Source organism: Nicotiana attenuata, unplaced genomic scaffold (genome assembly GCF_001879085.1).
Source record: "Nicotiana attenuata strain UT unplaced genomic scaffold, NIATTr2, whole genome shotgun sequence".
Lineage (NCBI taxonomy): Eukaryota > Viridiplantae > Streptophyta > Magnoliopsida > Solanales > Solanaceae > Nicotiana > Nicotiana attenuata.
The window spans coordinates 24714-43053 of NW_017672537.1; the positions used below are offsets into that span (position 1 = coordinate 24714).

General features: G+C 40.9%; 3 protein-coding genes across 3 annotated transcripts; 1 reads left to right on the forward strand and 2 right to left on the reverse strand.

Annotated features, from left to right (window-relative positions):
• The first annotated feature begins 1314 nt into the window (after positions 1 to 1314).
• On the forward strand, positions 1315 to 4384 carry LOC109213588 (glutamyl-tRNA reductase 2-like). The gene is made up of 3 exons (XM_019377406.1): positions 1315 to 1825; positions 2177 to 2418; positions 2878 to 4384. The coding sequence occupies exons 1-3, from the start codon at positions 1531 to 1533 to the stop codon at positions 4015 to 4017; spliced, it is 1677 nt and encodes a 558-aa protein (XP_019232951.1). The 5' UTR covers positions 1315 to 1530; the 3' UTR covers positions 4018 to 4384.
• Positions 4385 to 4918: 534 nt separating this feature from the next.
• LOC109213584 lies at positions 4919 to 5642 on the reverse strand. The gene has a single exon (XM_019377401.1). The coding sequence runs from the start codon at positions 5535 to 5537 to the stop codon at positions 5034 to 5036; it is 504 nt and encodes a 167-aa protein (XP_019232946.1). The 5' UTR covers positions 5538 to 5642; the 3' UTR covers positions 4919 to 5033.
• Positions 5643 to 14357: 8715 nt separating this feature from the next.
• Positions 14358 to 17685, reverse strand: LOC109213589 (L-galactose dehydrogenase). Its single transcript, XM_019377407.1, has 5 exons — positions 17298 to 17685; positions 16620 to 16848; positions 15797 to 16096; positions 15207 to 15335; positions 14358 to 14735 (listed from the first exon to the last, which is right to left on the reverse strand). Exons 1-5 carry the CDS (start codon positions 17471 to 17473, stop codon positions 14604 to 14606), a joined length of 966 nt encoding a protein of 321 aa, XP_019232952.1. The 5' UTR covers positions 17474 to 17685; the 3' UTR covers positions 14358 to 14603.
• Between the last annotated feature and the right edge of the window lie 655 nt (positions 17686 to 18340).

Here is an 18340-nt window from a genome sequence, read left to right on the forward strand (position 1 = left end):
GTGTGTGTGTGTGTGTGTGTGTGTATAACATGCTTCGTTGTACTACTTTAACAACATATATAGCATGTTATAGTATTTGTTATAGTATATATTAGTGTATTTATTATTTGTATTACAAAAGTGTTAACGGATTACATTTATATTATTTAGATAGTAAATATAAAAGTGATTCATAATTTTGACCAATGTTTTCCTAATAACCGACCAACTTTGGTCGGTTATTTTCCAGAAATTAAAATATACCGATCAAAGTTGGTCGGTAAAAGCTTCCTCTGCATTAACCGACCAACGTTGGTCGGTAAATTTAAATTATAAAATATTTTAAATAATAATATAACTATTAAAATTTAAAAAATTGGGTCCACATTGCTGACCGAAGTTGGTCGGTAATGTGAAGGTTTCTTTGACTGAGCAAGTCTGACCAGCTCGGTCAACTTGTTGACCAATTTACCGACCAACTTTGGTCGTGTATGTTTTTTAAAATAAATATAAAATATTTTTTTCCAGTTTCTGTCCAAGCTGGACGGTTTTTTGGTTGCATTTTTTGACCGACCAACGTTGATTGGAAAATTTTGATCGGTTTTTTTGCGTATTACTAGTAGTGAAAGAAAAACTCACGCCTCAAAAGGGATTTATAAGATGGCATTTGGAATCATTCAAATACTTATTGGAAGTGCATAAATCCTTGATAATAAAAACGAGTATTCAAATTCTAAAAAAAAAATTATTAAATAGTCAAATTATAACTCTAATTACGTACGATGAAATCTAATACAGTACGGCAACCAAATCCAAATCAAAGTCAAAAAAGGTATACAACGTTTACATTATTATCACGTTCCTAAATGGAGTAGCACTCTCACGTTTGGACCATTTCCAATTAGGATTATAGCCGTTTGGCGAAACTGCAAAATTCAGCTTATTTTGAGAAATGTTTTTTCTTTAAAAGTATTTTTCTCAAAAGTACTAGAAGCAGTTTGTGTTTGGCTAATTAATTGAAAAGCACTTATGAACAGTTTGGCCAAGCTTTAAAAAATTGCTTTTAAGTGTATTTTTCTCAAAAGTGCTTTTGAAGAGAAGCTACTTTTTTTTTTCTCCAAAACTGCTCCTGCTTCTCCTCAAAAGCACTTTTCTTTTTCTTTTCAAAAACTTGGCTAAACACTTCAATTTTAAAAAAAAAAACATTTTTGGCCAAAAAAAATGTTTTTGCCTAAAAAAAAATTTGGCCAAATACGCTACGAGGAGTGTGGAACCAACGCGTATATATAAAAGGAATAATCAAAAACCCCACAACTATAAATAGGAGCCGTACTGGTCAATAATTCCCAACCACTGTCTTACAATTCAACCATCATCTATCGATTTGGTCAAAAATTTGCCACCAAATACCCAATTATATCATCACACCATTCAACAATTTTTTTATACCAAACCCATTCTTCTCTGTCACCTGCTCCGAATCTCAATATCAAATCTAGGTTTCGGAGTTCTCTCGCAATATCCGCTATTGTTTCTCAAAATTGCGTTTCAATGGCGGTAGCGAGTGGCTTTGCGACTACTTTTGCAGGTGACAGTTTTCATTCTGATAATTTAAGTTCTACGTCTTGTTCTTCGTCTTTTTCTCCTTCTGTGGATTGTTTTCGTCATCAAGTTAGATTTTTCGTGAACCGTGGAAAAATTAAGCCGTTGGTTTATTGGACGAAATCGCATTCGTTGAGACCTAGATGTGAGGTTGCTTCGAACTCGGTAGTTAACAATGGTGAAAAGGGATCTAAAGCGTCGAGTCTTTCAGCTTTGGAGCTTCTGAAAACATCTGCGGCTGACAGTAAGCATCGTTCTCAAGCCTTTTCTTTTTAATTATTTGTTTACTCATTTAGTTAGAGATTGGAATTATTAATTTAGACTAGACTATTTTAGTTAGCGTTCAGACTGTGTTAATATATCTCCAGAAATAGTTGTTTAACTAGAAATCTAGATATTTCATTGTCTTTTTTTTTAATTTATATCTGTCTTTGATTGAATTTTATTGATGAATTTTGTGAATACTAAATACATGAATAGAGCGGAATTAATATAGTTGATTGATTGAATAGTGTACGGCGATGAGAAGTTCACCTAAGATGGTTTTAGAAGGTTAGAATTTGAATCTAAACATTAGTAACTTTTTCTCGACCAGGATATTCAAAGAGTAGCAGCAGCATCATGGTTATTGGACTTAACATTCACACAGCACCAGTTGAAGTGCGGGAGAAAGTCTCCATCCCAGAAGCACAGTGGCCTCAAGCAATTCGTGAACTATGTTCCTTGAATCATATAGAGGAAGCTGCTGTATTGAGTACTTGTAACAGAATCGAAATATATGTTGTGGCGCTGGCCCAAAATCGTGGAATTAAAGAAGTGACTGAGTGGATGTCTAAGGTAAATTTTTCTTCAATCATCATTATCTGCATAATGTTTTCTTTTGTTGTCTCACATCTTAAACCCATGTGATAAACCAGCAACACAATTGCTGATATAAAACCACATTCTACTCTAATGTGGATCATCTAGCCTGTGTATCTTGAGGTCGGTTATGAACAAATTCTTGCTGGTTTCAAAGGTTTAGGAATTACTTTGTATATTCTCCATAATGAAAGATACACTTAAGAATAAACAAAAGATTTGGCGTTGCTATGCCATTTAATACACTGTATTTCTACATTTAAGAAGGAATTGGATTTAGTTTACAGTGCTTTGGCTCCCCTGCTCCCAAATATCTTTGCAAATGTCTGACTACTTAAAGCACAATTTTCAAAGAAATAAAGCCATAAGCTACAGTTCTTACTTGTTGTACTTTATCAAGCAAATCTTTTTGACACAAATATTTTTGATTGGCAGTTTAGTGGAGTTCCAGTTACAGAGCTTTGCCAACACCGGTTTTTGCTATACAATCAAGATGCCACACAACACCTCTTTGAAGTAGCTGCTGGGCTAGATTCCCTTGTCCTAGGAGAAGGTCAAATTCTTGCACAGGTCAAGCAGGTTGTTAAGAACGGACAGGGAGTCCCTGGCTTTGGTAGGAAAATAAGTGAGCTATTTAAGCATGCAATCACAGCCGGAAAGAGGGTTAGGACTGAGACCAATATTTCCAGCGGATCAGTATCAGTAAGTTCAGCTGCAGTGGAGCTTGCTTTGCTGAAACTTCCAGAGTATTCTTCTTCTACTGCCCGCGTGTTAGTAGTCGGAGCAGGCAAGATGGGAAAGCTTGTGATCAAACATTTGGTTGCTAAAGGGTGTAAAAAGATGGTTGTAGTTAACAGGACCGAGGACAGAGTTGCTGCCATCCGTGAGGAGTTGAAGGATGCTGAAATAATATACAAACCTCTCTCAGGAATGTCATCATGTGCTGCTCAGGCTGATGTAGTATTCACCTGCACTGCTTCAGAGGCTCCTATATTTGTAAAGGAGAGTGTTCAAGCACTTCCTGATGTGAACTCTGGATTTGGGGGACAGAGGCTATTTATCGATATTTCTGTTCCTCGGAATGTGGAGCCTTGTGTCTCAGAACTCAAAGGTGCATGTGTTTACAATGTGGACGATCTTAAAGAGGTTGTGGAAGCTAATAAGGAGGATCGGTTGCGGAAGAAAATGGAAGCTCAGGCCATCATTACTGAGGAAGTGAAACAATTTGAAGCCCGTAAAGACTCCCTTGAGACGGTTCCAACTATCAAAAAGCTCAGGGCATATGCTGAAAGAATTAGGGCTGCTGAGGTTGACAAGTGTTTGTCAAAGATGGGTGATGATCTCCCCAAAAACAAGAAGAAGGCTATCTATGATCTCAGTCTAGGGATAGTGAACAAGCTGCTACACGGACCAATGCAGCATCTGAAATGTGATGGAGCTGAAAACCGAACTTTAAGTGAGATACTTGAAAATATGCATGCCCTTAACAGAATATTTGGTCTTGATACAGAGATTTCTGTATTGGAAGAGAAGTTACGAGCCAAGATAGAACAAAATCAAAAGCAATCTTCTTGAGGTTGCTTTGCCATTGAGAATTCTTTAATTATTTTTCCCTCATGAAAAGGTCAACAACTTTCGGCTAAGTTACTAATCATGGTTTTAGATCCATGTTTTCTGGGAGGGTTTGCTAGTCTTAGCTGTGTCAAATTAGAGAATAATTGATCTAGTGGCCACTGAGTTAAATTCCGGGAAATTATGAATTTTTTTCTAGGCATGAGGTAGCCATTATTAGAGGAGGGATTCTCTCCGATGGTGAGAAAGTCTGTTTTACAGTTGCATTTGTATTTGTTACACTCATTTGTTCCAGAGAAAAGTATATACAGTAATACAGATATCTTGAATCCTGATGACTCATATATCAAGTTCATGAGGGTTTTATGAAGCTTCTTTTTGCTTTCTGTATTGTGTCTTTCCCTTTCTCAGTTGCTCATCCTTCATTTGTTTTTACAATATAGCTTCTGCATCAGCAGGGCACAGACACCATAATAATCCTATGTTAAGAAAATTGAACCATGAGTAACTAGTGTTTAAGGTTTCAATGTGGCTAAAAGTAGGCAATTCACTCAAAAGTGCATAATACTTTACATCATAGTATTGTCTAATTTTCTTATAGTTATGATATTGCAAAATTCCTGTTTAGCAGGATATCAGGAAAACACAAAGAAAAGTTTATCACTTGTCTCCTTTTGAGCGTTTAGTAGTAGAGAAGTTAATCTAATTTTCGTTTTCTTGAGAAGTTATTAATGTTGATAATTGATGGGTTTAATCAACTCTATTGTCGGAATTTTCAAACATAAACTCAAATAGTACATTTTCTCTTCCTAATTCTCTCTTTCCAGATCGTTAACTAGATCATCTGTAGTTTTTTTTTGTCATCATCAATAGTTAGCAAAGCACAAAACTGGTCGATAAGCCAAGTCAGAAGCTGAATATCACTTTATTAAAAATCATCACAACTATTCTTTTGGTACGAATCTTCAAAATACAATAAAAATTAGCTAAAATCAACAACAAAAACTAAAATTCTACAATTAATTATCATCCTGTGAAAATCCCATCAATTTTTTGAGACCAGGGAAAAAAGCAGAAGAAGTAGACTCAGGAGTATTTTCAACCAAGTATTCATCAACCAAATCTTTAACAGACCGAGCAGACAAGGGATGAAAATGAGCAGCCCATTCTAACACAAAACCTTTAACCAAAGCCCATTTCTCCTCTTCACTTAATCTCTTCCATTTCTTCTTCATTTCCTCCGATTTCAAGCCCGTATAGTTGCAAAATTCCAAATACAATAGCTCTCTGCTTTTCTTCAGTGCCTCCTGTTTTTGTAACATCTGGGTGTTTATTTTATCAACCTCTGTTGCAAAATCTAAGGCCAGCTCTAAATCGCTCATGTCGTTGTTGTTGGTGCATGAGATTTTAGGAAATTTGAGTGGATTTTTGAGGGTATAAATGGAGGGAACCCAATTGATTTGGGTATTTGTGGATTGTGAAGGGAAATAGTTTGGGTAAAGAAGATGAATTCTCAAAGCCATGGAAAGAGGGATTTAGGTTTAAGTTTTTGGATTGGAATTTAAAGGGTTTCTTTCTGAGTTTATTGTTGGGGCTCTCTGCTATGTGCACCTAGTATCTAGGGGTCTTCAATGTACTACTTAATAAGTCCGAATTTATGTGGCGATATCTAATTGTACACTAAATTTCAGGGGGAAAAAACTTTTGAATTAAATTATAAATATTTATTTGATAATACATTATTTTATCAAACGTAAAATAAGATGTTTAAAATTGAATTGTTTCTAAATAAAAAAGTATGATATTCTTTTCGGGACATACTAAAAAAGAAAGTATGAAACAATTGAGACAAATGGAGTATTATACTAGCCTATAGCACAACTTTTATGATGTGGTCTATGACAGTTTGCGTGAATTTCGATTATTCTATCGAATACGAGATATGTACACGTTACCTCCACCAGAACAATTACGGATAACTCTATCCATCACTGCTTAGTTATTATAGAACAAAATGAAAATTTTAATATTATAAAGCTTCCAAATAAAAGTTCTAATAATTTTTGAAATAGATTAAAAAAAGGCGACTGTATCTTTTTTTGTTTTCCCCTCTATTTTGTGAAAATACGGGGTTTCAAACCCTCAGGATATCATTTACAATCATTACTCACCTCGAGCCGGCGAAATCTCTAGCTCGCGACGCCTTTGCCCCTCAATTAGGCCTCCACGCGCGTTGAATCTCCAATTGATTCCCCTTGAATCCCTCTTTAATCTCCATCAAGAAGCTCTCAAAATGATCAACCATGGAGGAAAAATGACCCAAAATTGCGGATGAAGTGACTTAAAACATTCTGCCCAGTTCTGAACTACCTTCATCGCGTTCGCGACCTCAGCCTCGCGAACGCGAAGCACATTTTTATTTTATCCAAAATTAACCTTACGTGAACGCGATACCCGCACCACGAATGCAATGCTTTATTCCTCATACCTACGTGAACGCGACTCACATGATGCGAACGCGAAGAGCAAATCCGCTGGACCCCAACTCCTTATACGCGATCGCGAGCAGGTCCATGCGAACGCGAAGCACAATATCTTAGCCTTCCGCGAACGCGGGTCTTCAAATGCGAACGCGAAGGCTTAAATTCCTGCCTTCCAATTTCCTTCTACGCGAACGCGAGGTCCTCTCGCGAACGCGAAGAGATAAATCTCTGCAACACCTGAACTGAAATTCCGCAACTTTTAAACTTAGAAAATAGTCCGATTGACCATCCGAAACTCACCCGAGGCCCTCGGGACCTCAACCAAACCTACCAACATAACCCATAACCTCATTCAAACTTGTTCCCATCATCAAAACACCTCAAACAACATCAAATTACTCAAAACTCATCGAATTCAAGCCTAAGTTTCCAAAAACCTCCGAAATACACTTTCGATCAAAAACCTGACCAAACGATGTCCGAATAACCTGAAATTTTGCACAGACAACACAAATCAGATAACGAAGCTACATCAACTCTCGTAATTCTATTCCGACTCCCGGATCAAAATCTCACCTATCAACCGAAAATCGCCAAAATACTAACTTCGCCAATTCAAGCCTAATTCTACACCGGACCTCCAAAACCAATTCCGATCACGCTCCTAAGTAACAAATCACCCAACGAAGCTAACCAAATCATAAAAACTGCGATCCGAGCTCGTATACAAATAAGTCAACTCTTGGTCAAACCTTTCAAATTCAAAGCTTTAAACTGAGACTGTTCTTTCAAATTCATTCCGTTTTTCCTAAAAACCGAAACCAACGATCTTCATCAGTCATAATACATAACACGGGGCAAGTCATGCCCGAGAACTGGCGATCGAAGTGCAAAAACTCAAAACGACCGGTCGGGTCGTTACTGAAACTTGGAGTTAAAATAGCAAAAAAAGCTAAAGAGTAAAATAGCATTGTGGAGTAATAAGTTAAGGCATAATTGGAAAGAAAAATAGGAAACAATCTCACCTCACCAAATCCGTTGTTTAAAAAAGGGACTTTTTATTGTTCCGGAATAATGAATTTAACAATACAATACAATTAATTTTAATGAAACAATCAAAACAAACATTGTTTTATGATAACAATACAATACGATACAACGGGGAACAACCATCCAAACAAGCTGTTAGGTCTTTCTGCATCAAATTTGATTCCCTAACAAAACAAGATTTTATCTTCTGCCAAACTAATATTACAAAACTAGATTAAGATGCTCCAACCAAATCTTTTACCACTTGGAGCGATCTAAATTTGAATTTAGGGTCTTTGGATCAAATTTGATCCCAAAAACCAGAATAGCGGTAAAAGAGTAAGGACTCGTATAGAACTAGTACAAACAAACTGTCATGGGCGGCTTTCAATCCATGCCCCATGACCCCTTGGGCGCGCCCCGTGGCGTCCTAGCAAGCCTCCCAACGCCTAGCGCCACGAACGGCCCCATGGTCTTAGCCGCGCCAAGTGACAAGCGCGCATGAGCCTCTGTCTCCCACCGATATCCCTCGCCAGTGCCCAGCCGCAGGCAGATGCCAACAACGCCGCGCCGCAGACCGTGATGCCAAAGACAATGTTGCTGACAACGGACCTATTTCTGCCTTGCAGAAAACTAAGTCCTTTTCATTGTAAATATAGAGTAGTTTTATTTCATACACTTCCATTATGTTTCTCTAGCTTAGTTAAGTCTAGTCTTGTAACTTTGGTTTATTTTTTTTAAGCACTATTAAGGGGGATCAAGCAATCAAACTTTCTAGCAAGCAAACAATTCTCTGTACTGGTGTCTCTCCCCCTCGACACCGCGTTGCTTTTCTGTAATAGCTTTCATTAATGCAATCAAGCTTTCTTTCATTCTCAATTCTCATTTCTGTTCTCTCAATTGCTCTTGACATTGGTTTTTCTGTACGACACTGACAATCTCGTCTAGCGTACGGAGGAGACCTCAGTTGGCGGATAGTAACTGTATTGACATCAGTTGCTTAGCCTTACGTCGCCCTTCCAAGGAATCTCAGGAAGACGCCACGTAACAGTTGGCATCAGAGCATAGGCTCGACATCGGACGAGGGAACACATTGCCATTTCCACCATTTCTGACCATCGTGATCATGGGGACCGCATTGCGTCCCTCGAAGAGACAGTTGACGTATTACATCCCATCGTGGATACGGTGCCTGAAATAAAAACCAGCCTAGTGCAAAGGTTGGACGACCTGGACCGCAGAATGCTCCAGGCTGAAGTTGACATAGAAAACATCAATCGCGACTCTGAAGGAGACCGGCAAACGGCAGCCACAGAGGCAGCCAAATTTTTTGGCAAATTCGAGAGCCTCCAACAGGAGCGTGTCGAGGATTTAGCCTACAGGGCACAAGAGGCAGACAGGGTGACTGCCATGCAACGAACTATAGACGACTTGACAGGCCAGCTCAATGTTGTCAATGCTGCTTTACAAGGCCTGCTTCGAGGAGGCGGAAACCAAATCGGGGGTGCTATGAACCTTGCTCTCGCGGCACAAAAACTAAAAATTCCTGAGCCAAAGCCATACAGTGGAGCTCGCAATGCCAAAGAAGTGGAAAACTTCATCTTCGGCATCAAGCAGTACTTCGATGCCGTGGGAGAGGGGGAGGGGGCTAGAAGAAGCTAAGAAGGTAGCAACTGCTGCCATGTATCTTCAGGGTGATGCTAAACTCTGGTGGCGGGTGAAGTACGAAGCCATCACGGCCGGTGAAGATGCTCTCGAGACATGGGCAGAACTGAAGGCAGCCATACGCCTACAATTCTTTCCCGAAAATATTGAATACAACGCAAGGAGAAAGCTACGGGAGCTCCGCCAGACCAAATCAGTGCGGGACCACATGCGGGAATTCTCCGCACTCATGCTAAACATACGTGACATGGGGGACAAAGACAAGCTATTCACCTTCTTGGAAGGGTTGAAACCTTATGCCCGTATAGAGCTGCAAAGACAAAGGGTAGATACCCCACCCAAGGTGATCCAAGCAGCTGAATGCCTTGGGGACTATCAAGTGGAAGCTCGGAAGGATAGGCCTCAACCGCCTGCCCGAGCGGGGATACAAAGGGGTCCAGCCTAGCAATGGTGGCCTTAGCAGAAATGGGGGAGTTCGAGCGCAACCAAATCTAAGGCTCCCTCCTCAAGCAGCCATAGTGTTGCGTCAAACAACAATGATCGGGGGAGAAAGCCCCTTTCAGGATGCCGTCTTTGCAGTGGAACACATTGGAACAATGAATTCCCATATGCATAGATGAACGCCCATCAAGCTTTTGATGATGGGACCGATGACGACTCAGATGATACGGACCAGACGACTCAGATGATACGGACCAGACTGAATCAGTAGGTGCTTTCAATGCAATTGTTGGCTCTATTTATGAGGCATTAGCGGAGACCAGTGCTGGTATTCGTAAGAAGAAGGACCCATGTCCAATCACCAAGAAAGGAAAAAAGAAGGCAGATGAGGGGACTCCTCTTAAACAAGAGAGGACCTTGATGTTCGTCGAGATGAAGGTGAATGGCAAGCCTATTCGGGCAATGATAGATACGGGTGCTACCCACAACTACTTAGCCTCGACTCAACTGGAGCGCCTTGGTCTAGTTATAGGAAATGGTAGAGGTCGTAGCAAGGCTATCAACTCACCTCCTCAGCCAGTGGGTGGAATAGCCAAAGAGCTACCAGTGAAGCTTGGCCCTTACGAAGGAAAATTCAACCTGCGAGTGGTGATCATAGATGTCTTCGAGTTAATAGTTGGGTTGGAGTTCCTAAGGCAAACCAACACCATGCCCGTACCATATGCAGACATGTTACTGATGATGGGAACAAACGGGGCCAAGCTCTGCATTATCCCGTGCATGCCCATGAAGATGGCCGTTGAGAACATCTCGACCTTGCAGTTGAAGAAGGGGGTCAAAAGACATGAACCTACGTTCCTGGCAACCCTCTGCATTGAAGACGTAGAACGCTCCTCGGGTCTCATTCCTACACCCGTAAAAGAGCTACTACTGGAGTTTGAAGATGTCATGCCACAAGACATGCCAAAGCGACTTCCGCCTAGGCGCACTGTGGACCATAAAATTGAGTTGGTGCCGGGCGCGAAGCCACCCTCCCAGGCGCCTTATAGAATGTCACAACCCGAACTCACCTAGCTTCGGAGACAATTGATAGAAATGCTAGACACAGGGATCATTGTGCCTTCCAAGTCCCCATACGGGTCCCCTATTCTATTCCAAAAGAAACATGATGGCAGCCTGCGACTCTGTGTGGATTATCGGGCTCTAAACAAAATCACCGTGAAGAACAAGTACCCTATTTTGCTAATGGCGGACTTGTTCGATAGACTAGGTGGTGCGACGGTGTTCACCAAGATAGACCTGAAGATAGGTTATTGGCAAGTTCGGATTGCAGAGGACGATGAGCACAAGATGACCTATGTGACAAGATATGGGTCGTACGACTTCCTAGTTATGCCGTTCGGCTTAACTAACGCTCCAGCCACATTTTGCACCCTGATGAACCAAGTCTTTCGAGAGTACATTGACGAATTCGTGGTTGTCTATTCGGATGACATTGTGGTATATAGCCAAACACTTGAAGAACACTTGGAGCACTTGCGGAAGGTCCTAGCCCGATTGCGGGAGCACGAACTATATGTGAAGCTGTCCAAGTGCTCCTTTGCTCAAAAACAGATTGACTTCCTCAGACATGTCATCGAGGAAGGGCGGATCAAGATGGACCAACAGAAGATTCAGTCTATCACTGAATGGCCGTCGCCTAAGGATATCCACGCCTTGAGGGCGTTCCTTGACTTATGCAACTTTTATCGGCGATTTGTGAAAAATTACTCCCTCATCGCAGTGCCATTGACAGAACTCCTCAAGAAGGTCACGCCTTGGGATTGGGGACCCAAGCGAGCGGAGGCCTTCAACGCATTGAAAGCGGCTATGTCTAGTAGCCCGTCTTGGCCCTCCCTGATTTTGCTAAGCCATTCGAGGTACAAACGGATGCATCCGACTATGCCCTTGGCGGAGTCTTGCTACAAGAAGGGCATCCTGTAGCGTACGAGAGCCGGAAGCTGAAGGATGCAGAGCGACGCTATGCCGCCCATGAGAAAGAATTATTGGCTGTCGTCCATTGCTTACGCCTTTGGAGGAACTATCTGCTGGGAGCCCCGTTCGTGGTCAAGACAGACAACACAGCTTTTAGCCATTTCATGACCCAGCCGAAGCTGAATGGTCGATAGGCCAGGTGGCAGGAACTCCTAGCTGAATCCACTTCAACCTGGAGTACCGAAGTGGACCAATCATGTTGCTGATGCGCTCAGTCGGAGAGCTGATGTAGCATCAGTGTGCCTACTCGCCATCCTAAGCGTGAGCGAAGTAGCTACTACTATCAAAGACCAGATACAGGATCTACTCATCAAGGATCCTGCTGCACAGTATTTGGTTGATCTGGTAGGACAGGGCAAGACTCGCCAGTTCTACATGGAACATGGTTTCCTGAAAGTGAAAGGGAACCTACTTTATGTTCCTAAAGGAGGAGACCTACGAAGGACTCTTCTGGCGGAATGTCACGATACTTTGTGGGCCGGCCATCCCGGTGAAGAACGCACCATGGCATTACTTCGCTGTGCATATTATTGGCCTCAAATGGCCGATGACGTCGCTCAGTATGTGAAGACTTGTCTAGTATGCCAGAAGGACAAGTCGGACCGTTTGACAAAAGCGGGACTCTTGGAACCACTAGCTGTCCCAAAGAGACCTTGGGAAAGTGTTTCTCTGGATTTCATCACCGGATTGCCCAAGGTCAGAGATCTCAAAACTATTTTGGTTGTGGTGGATCGGTTTTCCAAGTATGCTACCTTTATAGCAGCACCACAATACATCTCAGCAGAGGATACAACTCGACTCTTCTTCTCTCATGTCGTCAAATATTTGGGCCTGCTTAAAGACATCGTTAGTGATTGCGACTCACGCTTCACTAGCAACTTTTGGACCCAGCTCTTTAAGTGCCTTGGGTCAAAACTGAGTCACAGCTCAAGTTTTCATCCGCAATCTGATGGCCAGACGGAGCGGTTCAATGGAATGCTGGAGGAATATCTCCGCCACTTTGTAACCGGATCACAGAAGAACTGGGTGAAGCTTCTGGATGCTGCTCAACTGTGTTTCAATTCACAAAAGAGCTCTAGTACAAACAAAAGCGCTTTTGAAATTGTTACCGGACAACAACCGCTACTCCCACACACTGTGAATGCACCAAACATGTCAAAATCTCCTCGAGCTGCTAGCTTCTCAAAAGAATGGAAGCAAAATTTGGAGATAGTGCGGAGCTATCTTGTCAAAGCTCAAAAGCGGATGAAGAGGCATGCTGATCAAAATTGTCGCTTTGTTGAATACCAAGTAGGAGACAAAGTGATGGTCAAAATCCCGAAGCGGTACTTGTTTGCGGGGGTCCATGACCCTCGTCTATTGCAAAAATACTTTGGACCCTTGTCCATTGAAAGGCGCATTGGGAAAGCTGCATACTGGGTGGATACCCTAGCTTGGCGGAAAATTCATCCCGTCTTCCATGTCAGCCTTCTGAAACCTTTTCGGGAAGACAAGGAGGATCCTTCACGCAGCCAGCTCACAATACCCAGTATTCGAGGTCCCAATTCAACCGGGAAAAGGCGTGTTGAAGCTATCCTTGATGATAGAGTGATTCATGCCTCAAGGAAAGATCACCAAGAGTTTTTGGTGAAATGACAGGGCTGTGATGCAAAAGAGAATACTTGGGAGAGGGGAACAAACCTCAAAGCCTACAAGAGCCTAATTGATGATTATCTTGCAAGTAAGGCGCCGAGGACGTCGCCAACTCAGGTGGGGGACAATGTCATGGACGGCTTTCCAGCCATACCCCATGACCCCTTAGGCGCGCCCCGTGGCGTCCTAGCAAGCCTCCCAACGCCTAGCGCCACGGACGACCCCGTGGTCTTGGCTGCGCCAAGTGACAAGCGCGCATGTGCCTCTGTCGCCCCACCGATATCCCTCGCCAGCGCCCAGCCGCAGGCAGATGCCAACAACGCCGCGCGCGCAAACCGTGATGCCAAAGACAATGTTGCTGACAATGGACCTGTTTCTGCCTTGCAGAAAACTAAGTCCTTTTCATTGTAAATATAGAGTAGTTTTATTTTATGTACTTCCATTATGTTTCTTTAGCTTAGTTAAGTCTAGTCTTATAACTTTGGTTTATTTTTTTTAAGCACTATTAATGGGGATCAAGCAATCAAACTTTCTAACAAACAAACAATTCTCTGTACTGGTGTCTCTCCCCCTCGACACCGCGTTGCTTTTCTGTAATAGCTTTCATTAATGCAATCAAGCTTTCTTTCATTCTCAATTCTCATTTCTGTTCTCTCAATTGCTCTTAACATTGGTTTTCCCGTACGGCGGTGACAATCTCGTCTAGCGTACGGAAGGGATCTCAGTTGGCGGATAGTAACTGCACTGACATCAGTTGCTTAGCCTTACATCGCCCTTCCAAGGAATCTCAGGGAGGCGCCGCGTAACAAAACTTATGTCCTGTTTTATATACATTGAAAAGTCTATTTCAGACTATATGCTAGTATTTCTTTAAGCTATTATTCCTAGTTAGATAATTTCCTACAAATTCAAAATCTTGTCCGAGTCTTAGACGACTGCTGCTATGCCCTATAAGTTTCCAGTCTCCACTTCATAATGTCTGCAGTAGATGAGATCTGCCATGCGCAGTTGCAGCTACATTAACACAGCCTATTACTCAGATCAGAAAGAACGGCGAAAGAACATGCTAGATTATCAAATGAATCCAGCCGCTAAAACTTCTACTTCCAAGGTTCTCTTACAGTAGAGAGTGGTATGTCTCAAATAATGCAACATTTTATTTATTTATTTTGATAGTTAAAAGCTCAAAGCATACAACATACAATTTCAACTTGGACTATTTTTAAATGTCCAAGAGAAAATAAACATGCACAACAAAGGTAATCACAAGACCTTGCTTCACAGCCCATTGAACTGTCAAAAAAATCAACTTTGTTGGATACCACTAGGCCATGACTGATTCTTCACTGGTTTCAGAATGTCTGTGATCTCTGATAATGTTTCTTCATCCATACCAGCCGTTGCTAGCTCCAGGGCAGCTGCTATATTTTCCTCCACCTTCAAGTAAAAGATATATCAGGACGCTGCACACAAACATGTGAGTGGACACACAAGAGGACCAACATAAAACCATCCAAAAGGGATACATGGGCTAAGCACCTAGATAAACTGTGTTGGACATTTTTTGCAAAATTCTGTTCCTTGAGCTTCCACCTCAAAATTCTGTTCACTTAGAACATCTCATGGTCCTGTTCAAAGGTTCATGATTTTCTACCTAATCCTACTATTTTTTACCAATTTGTAGTCTGTATAAGAAAGTAAATCCATTTTTCATCAGTCAGTAATCATTTTGTTTCCTACTCCTTTTTCTTTCAGCAACATAGTTAAGCAAGCCATTCCTTTTCATGACAAGTGTAATCAATAATATCACTACCTAAAAAAGAAGAAAAGACGAGTTCATAAGCTGCAATAAGAGTTATAAATGACAAATTTAGAGGTAGAGGATCAAGGTCTATGAAAAAAGATAACCTCTTTAACGGACTTCATCCCCACTAGTACGGATGAAATATCGGTATTTGCTAAACTGTATTGCAAGGCTAATTTTGAGATATTCTTTCCCTTTCCTTTGCAATGATCAACGGCAGCTCGGCAGGCAGCCTGGTGAGCAAAAGTGTGCAGAGACATGTGTTAGTAAGAAAATAAACAAAACCCAGTTTTATGTTGTTTCCTTTTGGAAAAGATTCAGGAAGAAGCATGGAGAGTGGAGAGAAGAAAAACTCTGAGAGAGTGGATACGGCCAAGTACATGTTGAAAACAAGATATATAACATCATAATTTAGAAGCAGTCCATGGAATTAAAAGTCAATTGCTTGTTCTGAGCTAGAAGATCTTCTGTATGTTCTAATTTCAATAAGCAATATCTTGAAGGAGTTAAATTTTTGGTCCGGGTATCAGAACTAAACATTCAAAGCAGTCTGCAGTTAATGGCAGATCAGATGGAAAAAATGATTAGAGTGCAGGGATAGTACAAGGTAACTAATCTAAACTGGGAAGTTTTAGCAAATATGCCAAGCTCTTATAGGGGATAATGTTAGTCAAGTGAAAAAAGAATAATTGACCTTAAGTTCAGAAGAAGCAGGGTGCCACTCTGGAGCTCCAGCCTCAGTAAGAAGACCCATTGCAAGAGGGGAAGCACTGATCACACCCACACCCTTGCTCTTCAGGTATGGCAACAGATCCTCCAAAGTTGAATCGTTAATACTGTAGTGACAATATGACAGGATGACATCGACTGTCCCTGGAGGTACCCGGTCAAGCACATAAGTGAATATCCCCAATGGAAGGCCGGTTATACCAATGAAACGGATCTTTCCAGCTTGCTTTAGTTTCTGAAGGGCTGGAAGCGTCTCATTCACAATCTGTTCAAGACATTAAAAAATGCCACTAAATCGACATATTTCCACAGACAAAATTGTGACAAGCGGGAAAGGGGGGGAGGGAGGGCTATAAATTTTACGTTCAAAACAAAGACTACCTTTTGGATAATGTCACACAGAAAGATAATTTGAAGACCAGACATATCAAACACTGAGAACATATCATGTAATTTGATATGTAATCAATATAATAAGTTGAGGAAGGATTATAAGCAATTTATAAGGTCACCAAATCAACTAACGAACCTATGGGACAAACTATACTCCCTTCGATTCGAAGGAAGTGAAGGAATAAGGATTCAAAGTACGAGGATCAAAACGTTTAATTTCAGTGTGAGTCCTCAGTTCTTAAATAATAATAATTACATATTGGAAACTCGTAAGAAGTATTATTCCTACAAGTCATAATCTTTTTTATTTAATATTAGTGTTAGGAGAAATGATAGCTAAAGAAGAATACTAGAATATCGTGGAGAAGAATCAAACATAAATGATCAATAAGCACCTGATCAAGAGACCCAAATTCAATATCGTGACATTGCAAAATATCAACATAATCAAGCTGTAGCCTCTCCAAGCTCTCATCAATGCTTTTGGTCACTCTCTCAGCACTGAAATCAAATCCCTCTTTGTACCTCCCACACTTTGTTGACACAATGTACTCATCTCTAGGCGCTCCAAGAGCCTTCAAAGCCTTCCCTAGTACCTTTTCCGATAACGTTCCTCCATAATACCTGAAGATAACCAATTTAAATAAAAGACCAACAATTTCAGAAGTTCACATATCATTTTCAAATTCAACAGCAAAATGATTCACGACGCGGACTAACATCTTAAATCAGCATATGCAGATATACCTGCTCCTTTGTAAAATTCAAACGTGCAGAATCAGATCCTAAAGTTTAAATCAATAGCACTACATCCACTACTCATTTGTAACATCAATTGTGTAAAATAAAAAAAAAAATGCTTTTTTAAACAATTTCAACTATATCTATGTGTTTCTGAAAAGTTTCTAACAGCAGATACCGACGTTATATAAAAATATGTTTTTTTAAATAAATTCAACTATATTTTCTTTTTAATTCAACTATATGTGTGAAAGAGTCCAATGTAGTGAGTGTGATATATATCTTTGCATCTGTTAACAAATAAAAGAAGGAGAAGGAGAGAGATTGAGTACGGGGAAGTATCAAAGAAATTGACGCCAAGGCGAAAGGCTTCACGCACGGCGGCGAAGGCGTCTTGTTCGGAGACATCGCCGAAGACTTTGCCAAGAGGAGAAGCGCCGAAGCCGACGGAGCTAAGGTTGAGGCCGGTGTTGCCCAGTGGTCGGAGCTGCAATGTCTGAGCTGCCATCTGACGGGAGTGTTAGGGTTTTGAAATCTGAAAGATTCACTTCTCCTGCACCTGCAGTAGGAAGATGACAAATGTGAGTGGATGAGAGATCAGGCTGTTGATTTTCCGGGAAAAGAAATAGTCGTTGCTGACTCAGAAATTGAAAAGGTACGCGAAAAGGAATCTTCCTATGTTATAGCGCTACTATTGGGCTTCTCTTGGCCAATAAGAAAGGGTGAAATTCAAAAATAGCAAAATCTACGGGTGATCAAAAATAATCGAAATTTAGCAACTTGTCGTGTAAAGATAAATCTGAAAGTAAATACTGTTCAAAATCCGAAAAATATTCCAGCATAATATACCGGAGTTCGAACACAGGTGCTCCAATCTCCAGTATATTATTGATGACGTCCACATCACACCTCAATTAAGAGATATGATACTGTCGTGTGCAATATAGATTACCCAACTATGAGTCGGGGTCGATCCACAAAGAGTTATGAGGGGTTTTAGGAGTATATATTTGAAGCAAGCAAATGAACTATCTAAAATTGCACTTCCACAACAGAGTTTTGATTCCTACTTCTACTATGACTCTAATGATTGCAAGCTAAAGAAAATAGGCTAGAGATGAATGTTTTTGACGTATTTCTAAATAGTTTAAAGGCATAAGGATGTGACCATAACATAGGTCTGCGCCTAATGGGATAACGACGTTAATGTTTGTTTTGTTGATTGGGGTATATTATAGCTCTCAACTCTACATTACTCACTCAATACCTCTCGGTCAGAGAATGATTTTGCCAAATTTGGCTTTCTCAAGTCCAAATGGGTATCAAATAAAATAGTTGATATGAGCTCAAGTCGGGTTCTTACTATCTCTAGTTT

Excerpts from the sequence above, each read along its gene's own strand:
- LOC109213589 (XM_019377407.1), bottom strand. The coding sequence starts at position 17,473 with ATGGCAGCTCAGACATTGCAGCTCCGACCACTGGGCAACACCGGCCTC. Across the intron at positions 16,849-17,297 it reads AATTTCTTTGATACTTCCCC|GTATTATGGAGGAACGTTAT; the intron begins GTACTCAATCTC and ends GGTTATCTTCAG. Across the intron at positions 16,097-16,619 it reads AATTTGGGTCTCTTGATCAG|ATTGTGAATGAGACGCTTCC; the intron begins GTGCTTATTGAT and ends TGTCTTGAACAG.
- LOC109213588 (XM_019377406.1), top strand. The coding sequence starts at position 1,531 with ATGGCGGTAGCGAGTGGCTTTGCGACTACTTTTGCAGGTGACAGTTTT. Across the intron at positions 1,826-2,176 it reads GAAAACATCTGCGGCTGACA|GATATTCAAAGAGTAGCAGC; the intron begins GTAAGCATCGTT and ends TTTCTCGACCAG. Across the intron at positions 2,419-2,877 it reads TGACTGAGTGGATGTCTAAG|TTTAGTGGAGTTCCAGTTAC; the intron begins GTAAATTTTTCT and ends TTTGATTGGCAG.
- LOC109213584 (XM_019377401.1), bottom strand. The coding sequence starts at position 5,537 with ATGGCTTTGAGAATTCATCTTCTTTACCCAAACTATTTCCCTTCACAA.